This window comes from Anopheles ziemanni, chromosome 3 (assembly GCF_943734765.1).
Source record: "Anopheles ziemanni chromosome 3, idAnoZiCoDA_A2_x.2, whole genome shotgun sequence".
Lineage (NCBI taxonomy): Eukaryota > Metazoa > Arthropoda > Insecta > Diptera > Culicidae > Anopheles > Anopheles ziemanni.
The window spans coordinates 88,062,036-88,080,291 of NC_080706.1; the positions used below are offsets into that span (position 1 = coordinate 88,062,036).

Here is an 18,256-nt window from a genome sequence, read left to right on the forward strand (position 1 = left end):
TATGCGACAACCGTTTTACACACTTTCATACGCTGAACTTGCCTTCGGTCAAAACCACAGGGCACGGAGGTTTCGCTACCCTCACTAACGTTGCATCGCGACTCACCACGATAAATTTCCATGCGCTCCCATGACGGTGTCACATCTAGATAGGATGTGTTGACAAGCCTACTTGACTACTTGACCCAACGCGCTCGAATCGAACGATCGAGTGAAACCTTCGCGACCCTAACATCCAGCCTCCGGACGGTAGTCGACAACATTCAACCCTCGCGCTCGCACGAAGCGAGCCAAGACAACTACAACGACAACAAAATTAGAGACCAACATTGCACACTTTGTACAAATATCTTGCTCAATTCCGCTTCCCACCTTCCCAATAGAACTGCCGGTCCTGTGAGTCGCACGATCGCACCGCAAACAAACCTCCGGCCCAGAAAGTTGCCCGTCCAGCGGATCAACGGCAATATGTCACAGATAGTGCCGGGCAACGCGGCGGGGCATCGTCGAAAAATACATCCAGTGCGTGTACACCATCACGGAATCAGGCCCGTTCGTGCCGGGCGCAACACCGTCGGCGATCTCGACGACCGGTCAGCGTACGCTAGAAATTCGCAAAGACACCATACCAAAGCGATCCTTCGGTAAGAAAATGTTCCTGCTGCCCACACACACACAGACAAACACTTCCTTCGAACGTCCTCCCGGATATACATATGATCACAGGTTCGGCGCACATTACCACCGTTTAAATGTAGATCCCAATTTCGATCGATGCACGCAACAGCAGCATCGTGTGTCATTTGAAGTCCCGTTTGAGTACCGACGATCGTTATCGATGTATCGATTTGCATCGGGGTACAAACGAATGCTTATCACGCAATCGCGTCGCGTCCACCAGGCCAACTTCGATCGTCTCCGCACCACCGCTAACTCCCTTTTAATCTGCCTGCCTGTACGTAGTATCCGTGGCTGTTTCAATGTTGTCTAGACTTGCGAATCAGGTGCAGTTTGTTGTATCGCTTACTAATGTTCTGCCTACGATTTGCGGGGGCCTTCTTGTTCTCCTTGGTTCTCTCTGTCTCGCCCATAGAAGTCCATCGGTTAACCCGCAGCAGCAGCAGAATCAGCGTGTGTACGAGAATGTGCAGCGAGGCTCGATCACTCTACCGGCCGGCAGTGATGTGTTTCTGGAGCCTAACGATAATAGAACACTTGCCTTCAGCTCCCAGTCGGATCCGACGGTACGGAACGCGACCTTTGAAACGCGTGGACAAAAGACGGACCTGTTTTCCGTAATGATCTACTTTCAATTCACCAATCGCTTGTGTTGTTGTTTTTTCTTAAAGATTTATCGTCCTCGGACGGTCGGCCAACCTAGAAGAAAGAATGGACAACACCAACAGGGTCACGGCCACCGGGCAAAGGGTGTGATGACTAGCGCGGGTAGGCGCCGTGGTCTCGCCATGCAGCAAAAGTTTACCGTCATCGATGGCCTCTGCATCAGCTGCCCACCGGAGAAGACGGCCGTCGCCCGTGAGGGACTCGATGGAGTACTGATCGAGCCGCCCGTGCTGGCCACCTGCACCGGCCGGCCCATCTCGAAAGATCTGTACGAGCTGGAGACACTGTTCGGACCGAAGTTTAACTTTGTGCTGCCGCACTCGAACGGCGCACCGTACAGCTTTCTGGCGAAGGTCGTTAGCAAGCTGACCGGCAACACGGTGCTGACGTGCGATCTGCGCTACCGGGTGGTCGTGAAGCAGTGCCGCCGGTACAAGCCAAAGAACCGCGACCTGAAGGTTAGCTGCAGCCTGAACAGCATCTGGGGATCGCGCTGTACGTTCCACTGCCGCAGCGGCGGTTACCTGAGCCGACCGAACGCCTTCGTCAAGTGCGGTGCGAACGAAATCTGGGAGGGCGAGGAACCGTACTGCACGTTTAACGGTAAGAAACACACTCTCGTTTGCGGTGGCCCCTCCGGGTAACTCATCTCTTCCTAACTTTTGCAGATGTGTCGGACGACTACGCGGCCGATAGTGCCGACCCGAGCAATGCGTCCACCACCGATTGCCAGCTGGACATTCCGCCCGCATACGGGAGGTTCGCATGTGATCTCAAGGATACCGAGAGTGCCTCAAACGAACTGGCCATCCCGAACGGGACGGCGTGCCAGGTGATGTGCAACGAGGGCCACTACATCCCCACCCATCTGCAGCCCGCTGCCTACTTCGGGTGCATTGACGGTCAGTGGAACAACACGATGCGCCACTTCTGTTACAAAACCACACAGATCGCCAACGGCAACAGCCAACGGCACCGTGGCTACGGCTAACTCTTTCCGTACATCCCTCGCAGTAGGCGATGTAGAAACAAATAGCTCCAAGTAGCCTATTAGATAGACGATTTCGGTTCGTGGCGGGAGCAGAAGCTAGAAGCAAGAAGAAAATTATCCATTAGTACACCCTAACGAAGACGAAGTCCTTCCTCGCGAAAGGATCGTCACACAACCGAACAATAAAGGACGCCTTGGTCGAAGAAGTTGCCATTTTAACCGCGGAGACCCTACTACATCGCTTGCTCTGATCGCATTCGCATCGAATATGTGCTTTGTTGTCGCTGCGCACCCTTCTCCCTGTGCCCCGAAGGAGGCGAGCAAAATGTTTGTCAGTATTTGTAGCCGGATCGTTGCCGATCCTGCTCGTTTTCTCGTGGCACGGAGGGGGCACGTTATTTAACTATTAAAGAAAAGGAACGCCGGAAGCTGGAGGGGTAAAGGGAAAATGAATGAATTAACTGTAAACGTGTAAAAACACGCACACTTAGTTATACCAAAACTAATTGAAAACTTTACCTTGTTCCTTATTAAATTTGCGTTTAATGTCTTATGATTATGTTTGCCTGGCGAATCTAACAATAATTAAAAGATACAATTTAAGACTTTTAAACGGAAGGAAACCGTTTAGCTTAGAAATCTGTACGATGTCGACGCCGACATCGATAGTGTACGCATGATACATATTTTTTAAGGAAAAAAATTAGAGCCCCCCGAACTATTAATCGGTTTTCTTCCTTTTGCATTTCAACCAAAATGTAAATGTTTTCAAGATAATGGAATGAAAATAATGTTTGGCGCTGAAAATTACTTAAGCCGCGTGCGATGCTAAAAAGATTAGGTTTCTACCATTTCTAACCACAAATATCAATGTCGGGCAAAACTCCTTATGATAAATGATTGTTTATCTCGGGCTCAAAAATAACAAAAAAAGTAATAAACTTTGAAAACAACTATCCGTACCGCGAAGCCTCTTTGAAAGAACCTATGAATACACCAAGTGCGCACCCTGGTAAGAACGTAAAAACATTTCCCCGGAAATTTCTGAAACGAAAAAAAAGTAAGACAATGGGTAAACATGTTTACATGGAAAAAGTAGTGCGTTGTTACTATGTTTTTTTTTCTTTCCTAGTTTCAAACATCCATGTCAACAAGTTTTTATTCATTAGTGTACTACTGTTTATTTTTCATTTATTGTGTTTAAATGGTGTAGTATGGTTTTTTGCTTTGTTTTTACTAACAACTAGAGTAAACATCATAAAACTGCCATAGTATATTTTACCCTAACCATTACATAATTGCCGACAATATTATTTCAGGTTCTTATATAGATGCATTGTCCTGTTGTTTGTTTGGTTGTTTGTTTTACGTTTCTTGTTCCTTTTTCTTTTTTTTTTTTTTTGTTTTGGCAATTTGTAAGTGGAGTGATCTACCATTTATGGATGATGTACGAATAACAGTGGATAGTTTGCTTCCTAATACGAAGTAGAATTCTTATAAAAGTGTAAACTTCACCGCTAAGTAGAGCTTACGGTTGGAATTGAGGATTATAAAAAAAAATAAAATAAAGTATAAAAAGCATTGCGCACTCAGGGTAGAAAAATAGGGCCCCTCTTTATCCATTCTGTGGGCACCTTGGCAGACAACTAGCAGGCAGCAAGAGTGGTGGTGGTGGTGGGTGCAATGCGACATTTCCTTTTCTTTTGAGGAAAAAAGCAGGACGGGCTTCCAAAAACTAATATGCTGCATAAGCTTTGCTGCGACGGACTAGTACATCACGAGACGTGCTGACCGTGGAAAGTAACTAATCTTAACTTCTACTTCATTTCCACCAAAGGAGATAAATCGATGCACCAACGCCAAGGTGCATGTGGTTTGCCGCTATTTTGGGGTCGAAGAAGAGACTTCGGAAGGATCTTATGTTGCGGATTTCCTAGAGCACACTCTTCGACGCATCCGTCGATCGATTATCCGGATCTAGACTTCAAACGACTTGTAATTGCTAACCAGTGACGTGACGAAAAACACATCTATTTGAGGCGTTTTCAGAGACAGCGTGAGTGAAGAGAAGTAGTGTTGAAAAAGATTAGACTGATCGTTCCTTTTATTCGATCCGTTTCCAACGATGCTTTCAAAATATCCATTAACAGAATTAGTCACAAACTCACCAGAGCAAACAAACAGAAACAAATGGCCACCACATCGTTCGGGATAACAGCAAAAAACTCGTTGAGTGAGAGCGGGGTTAAAGAATGTAAATACATGTCAATCATGCAATAGGAAGCATTAAAGGATATTACCGCAAATGGGAGTAGAATGCTTGCGTGTTAGAAACAAAACGTGTTACTGACGTGTCTAATCGGTTCCTAACGATCACTCATCAACGTTCGTTTTATAAAGGTTCCTTTTTCTCATAGTGAAAACTTTTTCCACTTGCACATCATGGAATGTTGAGTTTAACTTAATATTTTGCCTGACGGTAAAAGACAGAAAGTAGTGTCTAGTGGGATCTTTCGTTTTGGATATGATTCATTCTATTGCTAAATCCTTTTCAGACGTTCAATTGCCAACTGCGTAGAACGCCATCCCTTTTTTTAATTGATAGTTTTAAAGAAAAAACAAATACAAATACCGAGCTATTTCACTTGGAATGTCACTGAAGGACCATTGGTGGCAGTTTTTGCCATCCGATCCATTTCTATCTTCCTAACATTGGCATCTCTTGTTGCGTCGATAACGAACGTATCCGTTGGCCTATTCTTTGAGATAGTACGGCGTGCAAAAATGCCTTTAACTAGTGTTAATATAATAGTTATCAAAAATAATAACTGATTTTTTAAATAAGCCAATTGAACTAGCCCATTTTAAGCTACAATAGATTGTAGTTGATTCTGTTGTACTTTTGAGTGAAGGATATCATATTGTAAACGACTGTGCCTTGGCTAAGGTGTAGATAGAGAGTTAGAGAGAAAAATCGGTAACGATAGCAAATTTCGTTTTGCTGGTCAGGAGTGTAAATAGTTGCACGGGTCCTATATCACCGATCGTCACCGTTATGTCGGAGGTTTGTATGCGATTAACAAATGGTACGTGGGAGATAGAGTTTACAAAATATTCTCCATTCGATACCCGATCTCCCAAAACAAAAGGAGAATCGAGAAGGTCGATTCGGTTATCATTCCATTGAGTTCTGATTAAGTTAGGAGCGCGGAGGAAAACTTGCAGGGGTCGGATAACGATAACGTTCAACTTCACTCGTCACACACACGATTCAAACTAACATTGATACCTTGGCTCTGCTGCGTCTCCAGCTCGCGAACGATGAAATCCCGCAAGTTTTCGTACGCCTGTTTGAGATTGTTGTTTTGTACCACCACGTCAAAGTTTCCGGCGGTTGTACCTGAAATAACAAGTAGCATAGGACAGTTAACACCGGGTAATGGTTAGGACGAATGCGACCGCTCAACACATACCGTATTCAATTTCAATGCGAGCCGTATTGAGACGCTTCTGCAAGCTTTCCTCGGTTTCCGTTTTACGACCACGCAACCGACGCTCGAGCTCTTCGATGGACGGTGGGTTTACAAACACGAGCAGTGGATTTAATCGGTCCGAGACGCGAATCTGCTTAACACCCTCGATCTCAATGTCCAGCACGCACACCTTGCCTTGGCGCTGAACGTTCTCAACCGCCTTTTTGCTGTCAAAATGCATTTGAACGTTTAAAAGAAGCACGCAACGACATCACATTGGCTCCGAAAAGAATTATTACCTGGTACCGTACATATTGCCACTGAACACGGCCGTTTCGATGAACTCCCCATTCTCGATGGCGGCCTGCATCTCCTCCACGGAAACGAAGTGATAGTGAATGCCGTTTTCCTCCCCGGGTCGAGGCTTACGGGTCGTGTGCGAGACACTAACGGTGAAAGTAATAATTGGATTAATATGAAACGCTTATCGGCAGAGCGCATCGCCTACTCTTACCTGAAACCGAAGGTATCGGGAAATTCTTTAAAGAGCTTCTTCAGCAGCGTACTCTTACCCGAGCCCGATGGGCCACAGATAACGAGTGGGCGGGGGCCTTGCTTAACCATGTTGCTGTTGAGGCTTGAAAATGCTGTGCGAAGAGTAACGTCGTAAAGAATTAGTTCACCCACGGGGTACCGGAAGTGTGATGTAGTACTACCGAAACGTCTGCTCTTTTAACGTACGATGGCGGGCCTCTAATGGGGACGTTCTACTTCAAGCAACACCAAGTACAGAATGACCGGTGAATTCGGATGGCGTATCGGTTACACGAAGGTAGGATCAATAAAGCAAACAGGCAGACATGCACTACACTTAGCGACTAAAGCTAATGATAAATAATGTCTTCTCCACCGGGAACAGAAGGAGTGGCCAGTCGCGCACACTCACATAGACACACAGAGACGTTGAGAATTTTTTTTTTCCAACACGCAATATTCTACACGGTCAAATGCGACCACGACCTAATTTGCCGTCTACTGTCCTGCCCTGAACCCTCGGCCTAGCTTCGCAACAGGATCCTTGTCCGTGCAAAAGAAAGCAAAATGACGAGGATGAGTCACACAATTATTCCAATCCAATCTCACTTCACTAGAATACAGGTCTTCAGTTCTTATTTTTCCTTCTGTACACGTCACCGTGAAAAATATTCTGCACGAATCGGACCCAGAACCCCGGTCAACAACCAAATAAAAAAAATAAAACTGCAGTTTCTTTGCACCAACGGGATTTAATTTCACAATGCACTAGATTTACCCGAGAGTTGAGAAGTAAGGTCGTGCCCGCGATGACCGCGTGTACAGTGTTGCAAATGGCGCAGTTTGTACGGGTTCCGGCTCTCCCGTGATCTTGATCCAGCAGCGTATGGATATGGACTAAGCCCGGATCGGGTCGCGTAAGTGAATATCATCCTCGTCGTTGTTCAGGCGTATCCTGTCATGCGCAAAACGATTCGCCACCGTTCGTGGCGATGCGCGCGCAATCCGAAATCGAGGGGATCGTGCTTTCGTGCGTTTCGGAGCAGAAGATCTACCGTTTCCGTTTTCGGTTGCTATGGCCGGATTGGTGGCCAACACGTTTACACGGATTGTCAATCTATTTTATCTAGCTAAAGAAGGAATGTGAGAGTCAGTTTGAGGTTAGGTTTTCCAATCCGCTACGGAACATTATTAATCACGTGGTTGTGAAATGGCCAACTAGGTCCCACTGTGGCTCGCTGTGACAAGTGTACGGGAAAATATGTTCTTAACATTTTGTTTTAGCATCAATCCACTCCGACGAGTGCTTTGATTGAGTATTTCCAGCAAAAAATTACAGGCCAAAACGTTTGTAGCCTTGTATTACGTTAATGGGCCGCTCGGCCCTGACGCAAACCAATTACAGCATCCTTAAATTTTCGTCACGACTGACTAAAGAGTGCCGTGCAGTGTACAGATTTATTTTCTATCCTTCGTCAGATGGTCAATTAAATCTGTCTGATGCGCTTCTACAAATAACAGCTAACCCATGCTCTTTGGCGCTATTTCTAGTGCAGCGAAACCGGATCGATCCTTGCTGTTTCGCAAACCATTATTATTCCATAGCCTCGCCCGCTTTGATTTGGAATTTGATAAGCATCATTATTCCGCCGATCTGGGGTAGGGTGAATTAAGCGTATCTGTAACGCATGCCACGCGCCTACGGTGCAAAGGTGGGATGAGGCCGCGCGATTGGCAGCGAACGTGTACGCATCTATTAATAGTACGCACAAATGCAGGTTTATTAGCAGCCGATCGTAAGGAAAATAAATACATAAATCCCTTACTCATATTCGCATGTTACCATGGGGCGCAATGATGCCAGCGCATGAAATATGGTTTCATGAAAGGACTAAAGCTATTCCAACCGCTCTCCTACTCTACCCTGCCTTCTTTGTATCTTCGGCATTTCAAGGATTTCGCATTTCGAGACTGATGCGTTTTCTCAGCAGACGATACGAATAAACCGGCTCATTGTGTCTGATGATGCTGTGCTGGGGGGTACTGCTCGTTTGTGACGTTGCAAATGCATTGTTCGCTCAGCGTCATGCAATATTCGTGCCAACTCATATGTACAAAACTAAAGGATGTGTATTGTGTTCCACCGGGTGTTTCGATATGCACAGTGTACTTCTAGTATATTCTACTTCAACCTACTTGGATGGCGCGTAATCTGTAAGAAGCAACAAACGATAAGTTACAAGCGACACTGCGGTGGATACAAGTAAAAGGAATTGGCACTACCAATCTACTGTAAAGCGGTTCTACTTTTCATTGGAAAGGCATGTGCAAGGATTTGTTTTACTCACCCCTCGCAACCAGAACGGTTAGTGTGAGCATAGTGAATGGTTTATATGGTGTGAAATGCCGGCTGGGAAATGTATGTTAGTCACACAATGCTTGCAGCTGAGATTTAGGCAATGTTAATTTGGAAATGAATGCTTTTGTTTGCACAGCCCGATGCAGGTGACTTAAGCGAACACGATGAGTCGTTGATAGGGGGTTGTTTTAGAGTAATTCAGTTAGGATTCGTAGCTGGAAACCGTAGAAAGGCTGTTGCTGTGAGGTAGAACTGTTTGTGAAATATCCTTATGATGCTTTTTTTGGCACAGTTTTCGTCTCGCACGAGAATGTTGTGCAGCGGATGCTGTAACTCGCCGGTTTTGCTTTTTCTTACGGTTTTCCTTCTTCACTGGCAGTATTTCGTGGCCTAATTACCTTTGGCTAGATACCGATGATTAGTGCCCTGCTGGTGCAGATTCCGGGGGAGTGCAGTAAAAGCTTTATTTTGGCAGATTAGTTTCCCACACGAGCCTAATTGTTGCGCTGCAATCCGGCACAGAACGTTGTTGAGTAACATCAGTGGAATTTTCCACGACAGAGAAACCGCACTCCGGAGCCTACCGGTATCGTTGATGTTTTTGCACTAACCGAACGCGAGCCAATTTGCCCGATCGGAGCTGAGAAAAGTCACCAACACACTCGCGAAATACGGTGAAAAGCACGAATTTTTCACAGCGTACGGATTTTCCACTTTCGTTCGCGATCGGGAAATTTATTCTACAAACACGTTTCGCCGAAATGTGATGTTTTGTTCTGAGCTAGTGTCAACATGGAATGACAACTCGGCAGGATGATTTCTTTTGTCATGCCATCAATCCATTTCGTCAATCCACTGTGACACTAGCTTTGAAAAATGCCCTTTAATAATCGTTACGAAAAATTTACGATTTTTCGCTAAAAGTTTATTCCTGTACCGAGTTTCTAAAGAAAAATTCTGCTGTCTATTCACTCTTCACTTAATTAGATGGTATACTGTAGGTAAAATGTTATTTGAACGTTTCTAAACAAAGTAAAGAAGACGAATTGTGTATAGGATTAAGCGTCGCCCGAATCAAAGTAATCTTTGTAGTCACAACGTAGCGTTTGCCGTGACGAAGATGTCGAAATTACTAACACTCCGCCGTCCTACGACAATATCAAAATTAATTCAAGAATTACCAGAACAGGCCGAATCTCGAACACTCGAAAACATTCCACAATGGAGCGATACGCCACCGTTTGGAAAACTTCCCGATCGCCAATGTCCCGTGCACTCAACGAACCTTTCCAGGGGCACTCTCGGACAACCAATTGGACGATTTGCTGGAAGCCACGGATTCGATAGGCAAGATCCCATGCTTCAGATCGCTCGCGTTGATTATCATCTTCTGCACGATAAGCATTTACTGAAATTTTTCACACCTGCTAGGAAGAAGGTACTACAAAGGATATTTTGAAAGGCTGGCGATATTGATATGAAATGTGTTTCCCTCTATTTCTAGAACTTAAAATTTCACGGCCTGATCGGTGATGAAGGAAAAGTAAATTGTTCCATGAAGTTGTTGAACGACCATCGGAAGATTCTTTATTTGCAAATAAGGGACAATTTACAGAAACAGCTCCGGCGGATGGTATGTCTTGATTTGTTAAAATTAGCCTACTCACAGAATTGTGTAAGCATTTCTTTAATTTTCCAGGACAATGAAAGAAAAGATGTGCATCATTGGCATAGAGTCGAAAATTATCTAAATGAAAACGAGGACTACAACGAAAAGTTAATGGTCAGAATTGAACGATCCAAAAACATATTTTTAGATAAACTTAATCGGTAAATTCATTACATTAAAAATAAATACAAGAAGATGATCGCAACATTTCTTCATAGGTGGAAAGATGCTCTGGAAAAATATCATCAACGGACAAAAATTATTACAACTGAACGAAATTGCGAAAAACAACAGCGAATATCTGAAGGGCATCGACGAGATCTGCTGAACAATATACGGCTTCAGGAGTTGTTAGCCAATCGCAGAAGGTATGTGGCTTTGGTTTTAGCGGAGCGTGGCCAAATTAAGTGATCCTTTCCAATTGATTTAGACATCAGCTGATACTAAAGAGGCGGCTCCGTGAACGAGATGATTTGTTGAAACAACGTATCATCACAAACAAACGGCGCAACGCAGAGTTAAGATTAACGAGGGTAAATACATCGAAAAACAGATATTATAGTTCGACTAGACATGATTTACAAGATTGACATGCTTCCAGCGTCAGGAACATTTTCGTGTACATTACATGGCATACATACGTGAACGCAACGAAGCCAGGGAGATGTTAGAACATTGGCTCACCGAAACGGAGATGAAAATTCTTGAACGCAAAGAAATGTATAGACGTCAACATACGAAACTTGAAGAGGAAATGGTTCGTAGAAAGACTGGGAACCTTACTAGAAGATATCAAAGGCGCAGTAAGAAAGCTCTTATGCAAGCTCTCTTGCATGAATACAAGAAGCCAACCTCTGATAGTACAGCTTCCGAGGCGAAACAAACTATCGAACGGGCGATCAATGCAGCATACACCATCCACGCAACCCTAAGCCATACCACCAGCAGCATGATGATCATTGACACAGCAAGGCAATTCATTGCCGATCTACAGGACAATCCTATTGAACCTTTACCACTGGACAAACAAACCGTAAGATATGTAGTCGATCGGCTACATGAGCAGATGGAACTTATACTGCAGGAAACGGTAAAGCAGGCGTTGAAACTGATCGAGCAAGTGGTGAGCAGAAAGTTAGAGCGCATCGACGGGTTGTACCACTTTCGATCTTCACTATCGTACAAATCGTGTGATGAGCAGGAAACCACGTGTTCCAGACGCTTAAGAAAGATTCTCTCGAGAGTGTCACTAGGTCCCGTTTCAATTCTGGAGGAGTATGAAACGGACAGCTTTTCATTCAAGAAATGTAAAAACCGACCTCCAACACCTGTGACATCCGTAACATCCATGGTCAAGTGTACCATGCTTCAGACGGAACAAGAACGATCAAGTACAACCAGACTAGAAATGTCGCCCGAGTCGGCGATTAGCCAGCGCATCCATTCCGAAGATTATCCACTGATTCACATCATGTACAGCCAGCGCCGCTATTTGGAAAACAATTTGCTAAAATACCGCATGATTGTACAACTATTTATAGAGCAGCGCATTTTGACCTGCGTGCCGGATCTAGCGCGGTTTGCGGTTGCTAAGAAAGTACCACCCGGATTCGATAAGGATAAATTGCTGCATCGGACCGCAACCGCGATATTAAAGTTCCCGGAAAGTGCTCAAGATTATGCCAGTGCGCTACTTGCTTCAGTGGAGCATCTTTCAATTGTGGCAATGCAAGAAATATACAAAATTTTGAATGAAACATAAACCAGGCCTCCTCACTGAAAGTAAAATAAACATATGGGTAAATTCAATAAACTGTGTTCAATAAATTTCAAACAGTTTTCCAATAACAAATCGATAATTTATTCAAAAAACGATTTAAAACAGAAAAGTAAAGAAACAATAAAATGCTTTTACACTTTACGTTAGGAAGCTGAGGAGAGAGCAGCTTAAGCGATCATTTTCGCTAACCGACCATCGTCGAACATTTTTTTGATGTCCGTGCCACCACCGACAAAGTTGCCATTTATGAACACACGGGGAACCTAATAGGAAAGATGTTGATAAGCGAATTGCCTTAAAGCGCACAATAAACAACTACTTACGGTCTTGGCTCCGGTCAACTCTCCTAGAACGGATTGAATTTCATCACCATCGTTGCGCTTATCAAGTTCGTAGCATGCGTACTCTTGATTCAGTTTCTTGAAGGGCTGGAATGAGTGTATGTAGGAAGAATTTCACTATGAGTCAACAACACAAAATTAATACTTTGTCAGCCCGCAGACACGTCACATTAGTCATCAATAAAACTATAATACGGTCAACTTGATGAATCTTATCCGTTGTTTGGATCAAACACACTTGCTCTTACCTCCTTTGCCATGGTACAGTAGGGGCAGTAGGTCTTCGAGAAGATTACCACCTTATCCTTGGCGATGGCGCTCTTAACAAATTCTGCTACTGGTCCACTCATGTTTGCTGGTATACTGCGGCCTATTCCCATTCGATGATGCTGCTGCGCCTATCGAGTCTTAACTTTTCTTCTTACACCTTCTGGCGTAATGTGCCTCCCTTTGCTTTCTTCCGGCAAAGGGCGGAAAGATGTGGGAGGAATGTGCGACATTTTTTTCTTCTTCTTGTTGTTTACCCAATATAGGACAATTGACAGCTGTCATCGATTGTTTGGTTGACAACTGTTATTTGTTTCTAATTTAACTTAGCCGAAATTACATTAGATTTTACATTTAATTTCGTAGTAAAACTGAAGGAGGTAACATTAATCGATGCATATACAATAAAGCATATCTTCATGCCCTCAACGTTTCCAATTTCGTTTGAAAAATATCCCTTTATCTGTCAATGTCAGTTTTGACAATTCACCTGCCAATTCACCAATGCCTGCAATTGGATCGTGATGTGCAGTGTGGTGCATGTGAAGCCGCTAAATAATTTGCTAAATTCAAGTGTAAAAAAGGTTTGAAATCGTGCATTGAACTACGTTTTCGATAGACAAAGGTAAGTATCACAAAAATGAAGTAAATGTAGAGGCCCATGATGTGTGAAACGTGTTTAAACTACATGTGAAAGTAATCCATCCCGGTCGACCATCGTCAGCTACAAAAAATCGGCCATTTTTGTTACACCGTCACGGATATGGCGACGTACCGTGACGTACGCGTTCTTATATTTCTTTTTTCTTCCGTCTTGTCCTTTTGCGGGAAGACTCGAAGAAGAAAGTTCTTTTTCGAGCTGTGATACGGCAATCTAAATTAAACATTTCTCTGTTAGTGTTGCCGGATGGTTTCCTTTGTACCCGAAAAACAGTTGTCCCTGAATGCTTTCTTCTTCGAAGGTAATCTCTAGGCCGGGTAACCGACGGACAATATATTTCAGTTCCATTTCCCTCTAGCCGCTATTGCCTTTGCTATGTCAAATGTTATAAATCGTTCATGTATTCGCTTCGTTTTATTATTATGTTACTGTTCTTAAAGACTTCCGGGTTCTCGCCAACCGTCGCCGGGTAATTCGCTGCCGAAACCGTCGCCGCCGTCGTCGTAGTCGTCGCTACGCCCACTGCCCCGTCCGCAGTTGTCGTTTTATAACGTGGTCCGGTTTTGAGGAAAATTTTATTGCGACACGGAGTACACGGGATATACTCGCCAGCTCGCGTAAAGGTATTCACTCACTGTCGTTTTCCAGTGTCCCCACCGTAGTAGGGACCGACAAGACACACGCGATCCATTCGACCTCCCTCGCGCCCTAACCGTCGACCTTTGGGTGGCCTGCGAGCCCCAAGATCCGTTCGTGACTCCCCGGTACAAGAAACACCGTCAAAATAGATCAATCAAGCGATAGCGGCCGCGAACTGCCGGCCGGAACGTTCAAGCTGTTCATCGGCAATGTAGACGAGAAGACGCAGCCGTCCGAGCTGCGACCACTGTTCGAAAAGTACGGCACGGTGGTCGAGTGCGACGTGGTCAAGAATTTTGGCTTCGTGCACATGGAAAATGAAGATCACGGCCGGGAAGCGATCCAGCACCTGAACGGGTACGTGATCAACGGGCAACCGATCAAGGTGGAGGCGGCCAGGAGCCGCCGGGCACCGAACGCCAACACGACGAAGATCTTCGTCGGCAACCTGACGGACAAGACGCGCGCCCCGCAAGTTCGCGAGCTGTTTCAGAAGTTCGGTACCGTCATCGAGTGCGATATCGTGCGCAACTACGGCTTCGTCCACCTGGACCCGACCGGGGACGTGAACGACGCGATCCGGGAACTGAACGGCATGATGGTGGACGGCCAGCCGATGAAGGTGCAGGTGTCCACCAGCCGCGTGCGCCCGAAGCCCGGCATGGGCGATCCGGAGCAGTGCTATCGGTGCGGTCGGGCCGGCCACTGGTCGAAGGAGTGCCCGCGACTGATCTGGGCCGAACGGGGCTTCCGCGAACGCAGCATGTACGCCCGGGATCCGTATCCGCCGCCGCCACCGCCACCCTTCCTTCGCGATCGTATTATGGACGGATTTAGGGTAAAATCGAAACTTTTCACTCACACCTCCTACACCACTCTCTTTCTATCGCGCTTTCTCCATCCTTACGTCCTCAATTTTCCTATCTTTTGTTGTATGCGAAATCGTGCTACCAAATATATGGCACTTTTATTAACAATTTCAAACAATGTGGCAATTGCTTTAATAAAACTATTTTATGTAGATCAAATTATAGTCCGGGCCATACATATCAAAATCAATAGTATTATATTCCAGATAATGAAGTCAACTGAATCAATCAACTGTAAAAGGATCATCTGCGACAGACCTTTGGCAATTAGTGCCCGGACTATAAACAATTTGTGTAATTATCAGTTCACTGTTTATCACTCAAAATTACCGTATTCTTCTACTTGTTTGTGTTTGCTACTACTTGCGAAAAATCGATTTGAAGAACCTTCGGTTTCATTTTCAAGAACTTCCAGTCTTTGACCTTGGCTTTTTTCTTGTTCAAAATGAACACACATAAACTAAGCAGCCTAATTTGTTTTTATTTTCACTCGCGTCTTGATTTCACAGGATACCTTCGACTACTATGATCGGTATGAGGATCCGCGTGATCTGTTCGAGCGTCGTTACGCCATCCGTGGACGTGACTTTCCCCCCATGAGACGCGAACCGATGCCACCGATTCCACCGCTGATGCGACGCAGTGTGGCCGAAAGCAGTCGCAGTAGCAGCAGCTACGAAACGATGTTTAGCCGACGAACGCCACCACCCAGTAGCCGCAACGGTAGCAGCAGCATCAGCCGGTTCGGTGTGTACGAGGACTTTAGCCGCGACTCGTTCGATGACCGACGTGGACTGCGCGGTCCCTCACCGACCCATCGCTACGCACCCTACTGAGACGGGCTGAACTAGGGAGGGGGCGTCTATCTGGGAGAAAGAATCAATGGAAATCACCGAAAAGACTAAATCCGGGCCGCCGCTACCGGCCGATCGATCAAATCAAACTCCCAGTTGTACAGCAAAACTTCCGATAGTAAGACGTAACCTTCCCGAGGCAAGGGTGCTGAGATCACGGAACTGAACTGGATTGCTAGACACCGGAAGAATTGATTCACTAGGGCCCTGAATTATCGCAGGTGCATGGCAGGCATTTGATTTGACAGTGTTTAGACAAAACAAAGGAGGCACAACAACAACCATCACCTTATTTACTCTCATAAGCACACGAGGTTGTTACGGTCGATACTGGCAGTATAGGAGAAGGACGGACGGAGAAACGGTATCCTGCAAGGCATACTAGATCTATCGATACCTGCTCCAATCTTGCATTAGGCTTGCGTGTGCATGTTGAAGGATATGCTCAAGAAGGAGGATCAATACTGATGACGTACTCTGTAAGATAGCTTGCATCTCTATTTCAAGCACGGATGTCGTGCCGGTTCAATGTGTTTTCGGGGTTTTAAGTTAGAAAGTGTACACATACTAAGTAATGTAAACCCGTCATAACGTAAATGTCTTAAGTTCGTATCGTACATATTCAACGATATCATTAAGCTACCGATAGTTTTAACTGTTCATGCGTCAGTAATTTTTATTGCCCTTTACTTCTCTGTATTTCCTCTTGTAAGGAATTGAGACGAACTGAAACTTTATTTTATCCCAGAAAAAGAGTTAATTTTCGAAGTTTTTTTATTATTTTGTCTTTCAATAACACGAAAATGAATTAATCGATGAATAGAAAAAGGACGATAAAAAGAAATGTTTGTCGCTCGTAAAAGGGCTTAAATGAGAACTGGAAAATAGTTGATATAATTGATAAACTTAACTCATAAATAAAAGAGTATTTTAAAAGTCTAAATATGACCATGTTAAAACCATTTGCTTCACTTGGAAAGAATCGTCTTTGTCGACGACTGCACATATTATAATAATTTGCCATGTTAAAAGTGTCTGTAATCCGTATCCTGTGGCCTTTTGGAAGGACTATCATCTGTGTATTCTTAAATAATACTCAAACACTCCTTTAACTACGAATATTCTTTTATTCCGCAAGGTTGGTAACCAATGCGAGGCCGCAAAGCGTCGCTAATCTAATCACAGTGTTGTACAGACTCGAATTTTCTCCCTACTCTCTTCAGCTGCCTGCATGAGACCCAGCCAATCTACAGGTCCTTCCAGCCGTACTTGTTTTTGTCCTTCCCCTTGTCTTTGTCCCTGCTGTAGTCCTTCGGACCCTTGTTGTCGGTGTACTTTGCGTCCGGTTTACCTTCCGGCTTTTCCGGTGGACAATAGCAACACCGTGCTTGCGAGTCCAGGTACGATTTGCAGCCTAGTGTGATTGTCCCGGTGAAGAGCATTTTTGCTGCTGCTTTGCATCCTACGAATGAAGAAGATTTAACGACTCTGTAAGAACCCGTTTTATAGCCGTAAGTAATTCTTTACCTTTAACAACGATATCACCAACGACGTTCTTTTCGTACTCGTCGCAGTATTTGTAGAGGCATCGCTTGAAATCCAAGTCGCAGAGTTCCTTATCGCTGTTGCACGTGTCGTAGCAGATATCGTGGGAATTGCAGCACTGTTCCATCTCAACCGCGGGCAAATATTCGGTACTGATTTTCATCCCCAGCGATCCACAACCGTCCGACTGGGGCACATAGAATTTATTCTTCGTCGGTGTTATATCTGTGGACATGGAAAAAAAAAATGTCAATGCCGCATACCATTCAAGTACCCAAAGCGATTCACATTTTCCTACCTCCAGGACATTTGTACACACAATTTTCTTCTACGGCCGCGTCAAACACTTCGTGGACGACTTTGAACTTCTTCGCCACATGCATCACATTTTTCATCACGTCACCGAAGACGGCTTCGGCAGCGATGATGGCATCACGCAGGTTAGCAATCATGTTCGATCCGTAGCCGGTGTAGGCGTACGTTAGGAATGTGAGCGAATAAATCGCCACCTTCATGTATGGGATTTGCATTGTGTTTCAGATCTAGCTCGTCGTTGTTGCTGGCGGAAAATTCAGTCCAAAAACATACACTCCTTTGTGTAACGTTTGATATCCTTTCACTCAAATGGTAAAACTTATCCACTGCTTGTTTCGTTCGTTTTTTTCACCCTCTATTTAAATGACGTCCAACGTTCTGCGCCCAGGTGTTCCGAAATCAACCCAGGGATGGCTGACGTGGTCGACAGTCCTTCTTTAGCGCTTACCGGATGGTAACGCTCAAGCGGAAACATCAAGCACTTCTGCAAAATTTTGGGTTTATTTTTAGCTGTAATTTTGTCATAAATTAACTAAGGACAATTACGCGCAGCGGCAGCCGCCGGATAGAGCTTGTTTGTTTTGATAGAAAGCGTTTATAAATAAACCGCAGCGG

At 44.9% G+C, this 18,256-nt stretch overlaps 6 protein-coding genes across 7 annotated transcripts; 3 read left to right on the top strand and 3 right to left on the bottom strand.

Moving 5' to 3' along the window:
• Positions 1-308: 308 nt before the first annotated feature.
• Positions 309-3,233, top strand: LOC131286612 (uncharacterized). The gene is made up of 4 exons (XM_058315591.1): positions 309-644; positions 1,094-1,244; positions 1,350-1,947; positions 2,013-3,233. The coding sequence occupies exons 1-4, from the start codon at positions 469-471 to the stop codon at positions 2,333-2,335; spliced, it is 1,248 nt and encodes a 415-aa protein (XP_058171574.1). The 5' UTR covers positions 309-468; the 3' UTR covers positions 2,336-3,233.
• Positions 3,234-4,930: 1,697 nt separating this feature from the next.
• On the bottom strand, positions 4,931-9,446 carry LOC131283985 (uncharacterized). Of its 2 annotated transcripts, none has more exons than XM_058312833.1 (5): positions 9,100-9,446; positions 6,323-6,455; positions 6,108-6,254; positions 5,809-6,035; positions 4,931-5,735 (listed from the first exon to the last, which is right to left on the bottom strand). In XM_058312833.1, exons 1-5 carry the CDS (start codon positions 9,239-9,241, stop codon positions 5,587-5,589), a joined length of 798 nt encoding a protein of 265 aa, XP_058168816.1. In that variant the 5' UTR covers positions 9,242-9,446; the 3' UTR covers positions 4,931-5,586. The 2 variants fall into 2 exon arrangements, with proteins under 2 accessions (XP_058168816.1, XP_058168817.1); XM_058312834.1 differs by lacking the exon at positions 9,100-9,446 and adding an exon at positions 8,691-9,079.
• A 375-nt stretch (positions 9,447-9,821) lies between these two features.
• LOC131285742 (uncharacterized) lies at positions 9,822-12,132 on the top strand. The gene is made up of 5 exons (XM_058314599.1): positions 9,822-10,139; positions 10,401-10,531; positions 10,589-10,738; positions 10,801-10,903; positions 10,972-12,132. The coding sequence occupies exons 1-5, from the start codon at positions 9,822-9,824 to the stop codon at positions 12,130-12,132; spliced, it is 1,863 nt and encodes a 620-aa protein (XP_058170582.1).
• Positions 12,133-12,213: 81 nt separating this feature from the next.
• Positions 12,214-12,947, bottom strand: LOC131287120 (uncharacterized). The gene is made up of 3 exons (XM_058316139.1): positions 12,740-12,947; positions 12,474-12,578; positions 12,214-12,413 (listed from the first exon to the last, which is right to left on the bottom strand). The coding sequence occupies exons 1-3, from the start codon at positions 12,869-12,871 to the stop codon at positions 12,318-12,320; spliced, it is 333 nt and encodes a 110-aa protein (XP_058172122.1). The 5' UTR covers positions 12,872-12,947; the 3' UTR covers positions 12,214-12,317.
• Positions 12,948-13,269: 322 nt separating this feature from the next.
• On the top strand, positions 13,270-15,832 carry LOC131286099 (RNA-binding protein lark). The gene is made up of 3 exons (XM_058314968.1): positions 13,270-13,383; positions 13,860-14,896; positions 15,437-15,832. The coding sequence occupies exons 2-3, from the start codon at positions 14,369-14,371 to the stop codon at positions 15,761-15,763; spliced, it is 855 nt and encodes a 284-aa protein (XP_058170951.1). The 5' UTR covers positions 13,270-13,383; positions 13,860-14,368; the 3' UTR covers positions 15,764-15,832.
• A 1,069-nt stretch (positions 15,833-16,901) lies between these two features.
• On the bottom strand, positions 16,902-18,212 carry LOC131287165 (group XIIA secretory phospholipase A2). The gene is made up of 3 exons (XM_058316189.1): positions 17,625-18,212; positions 17,309-17,551; positions 16,902-17,243 (listed from the first exon to the last, which is right to left on the bottom strand). Exons 1-3 carry the CDS (start codon positions 17,854-17,856, stop codon positions 17,029-17,031), a joined length of 690 nt encoding a protein of 229 aa, XP_058172172.1. The 5' UTR covers positions 17,857-18,212; the 3' UTR covers positions 16,902-17,028.
• Positions 18,213-18,256: the final 44 nt, after the last annotated feature.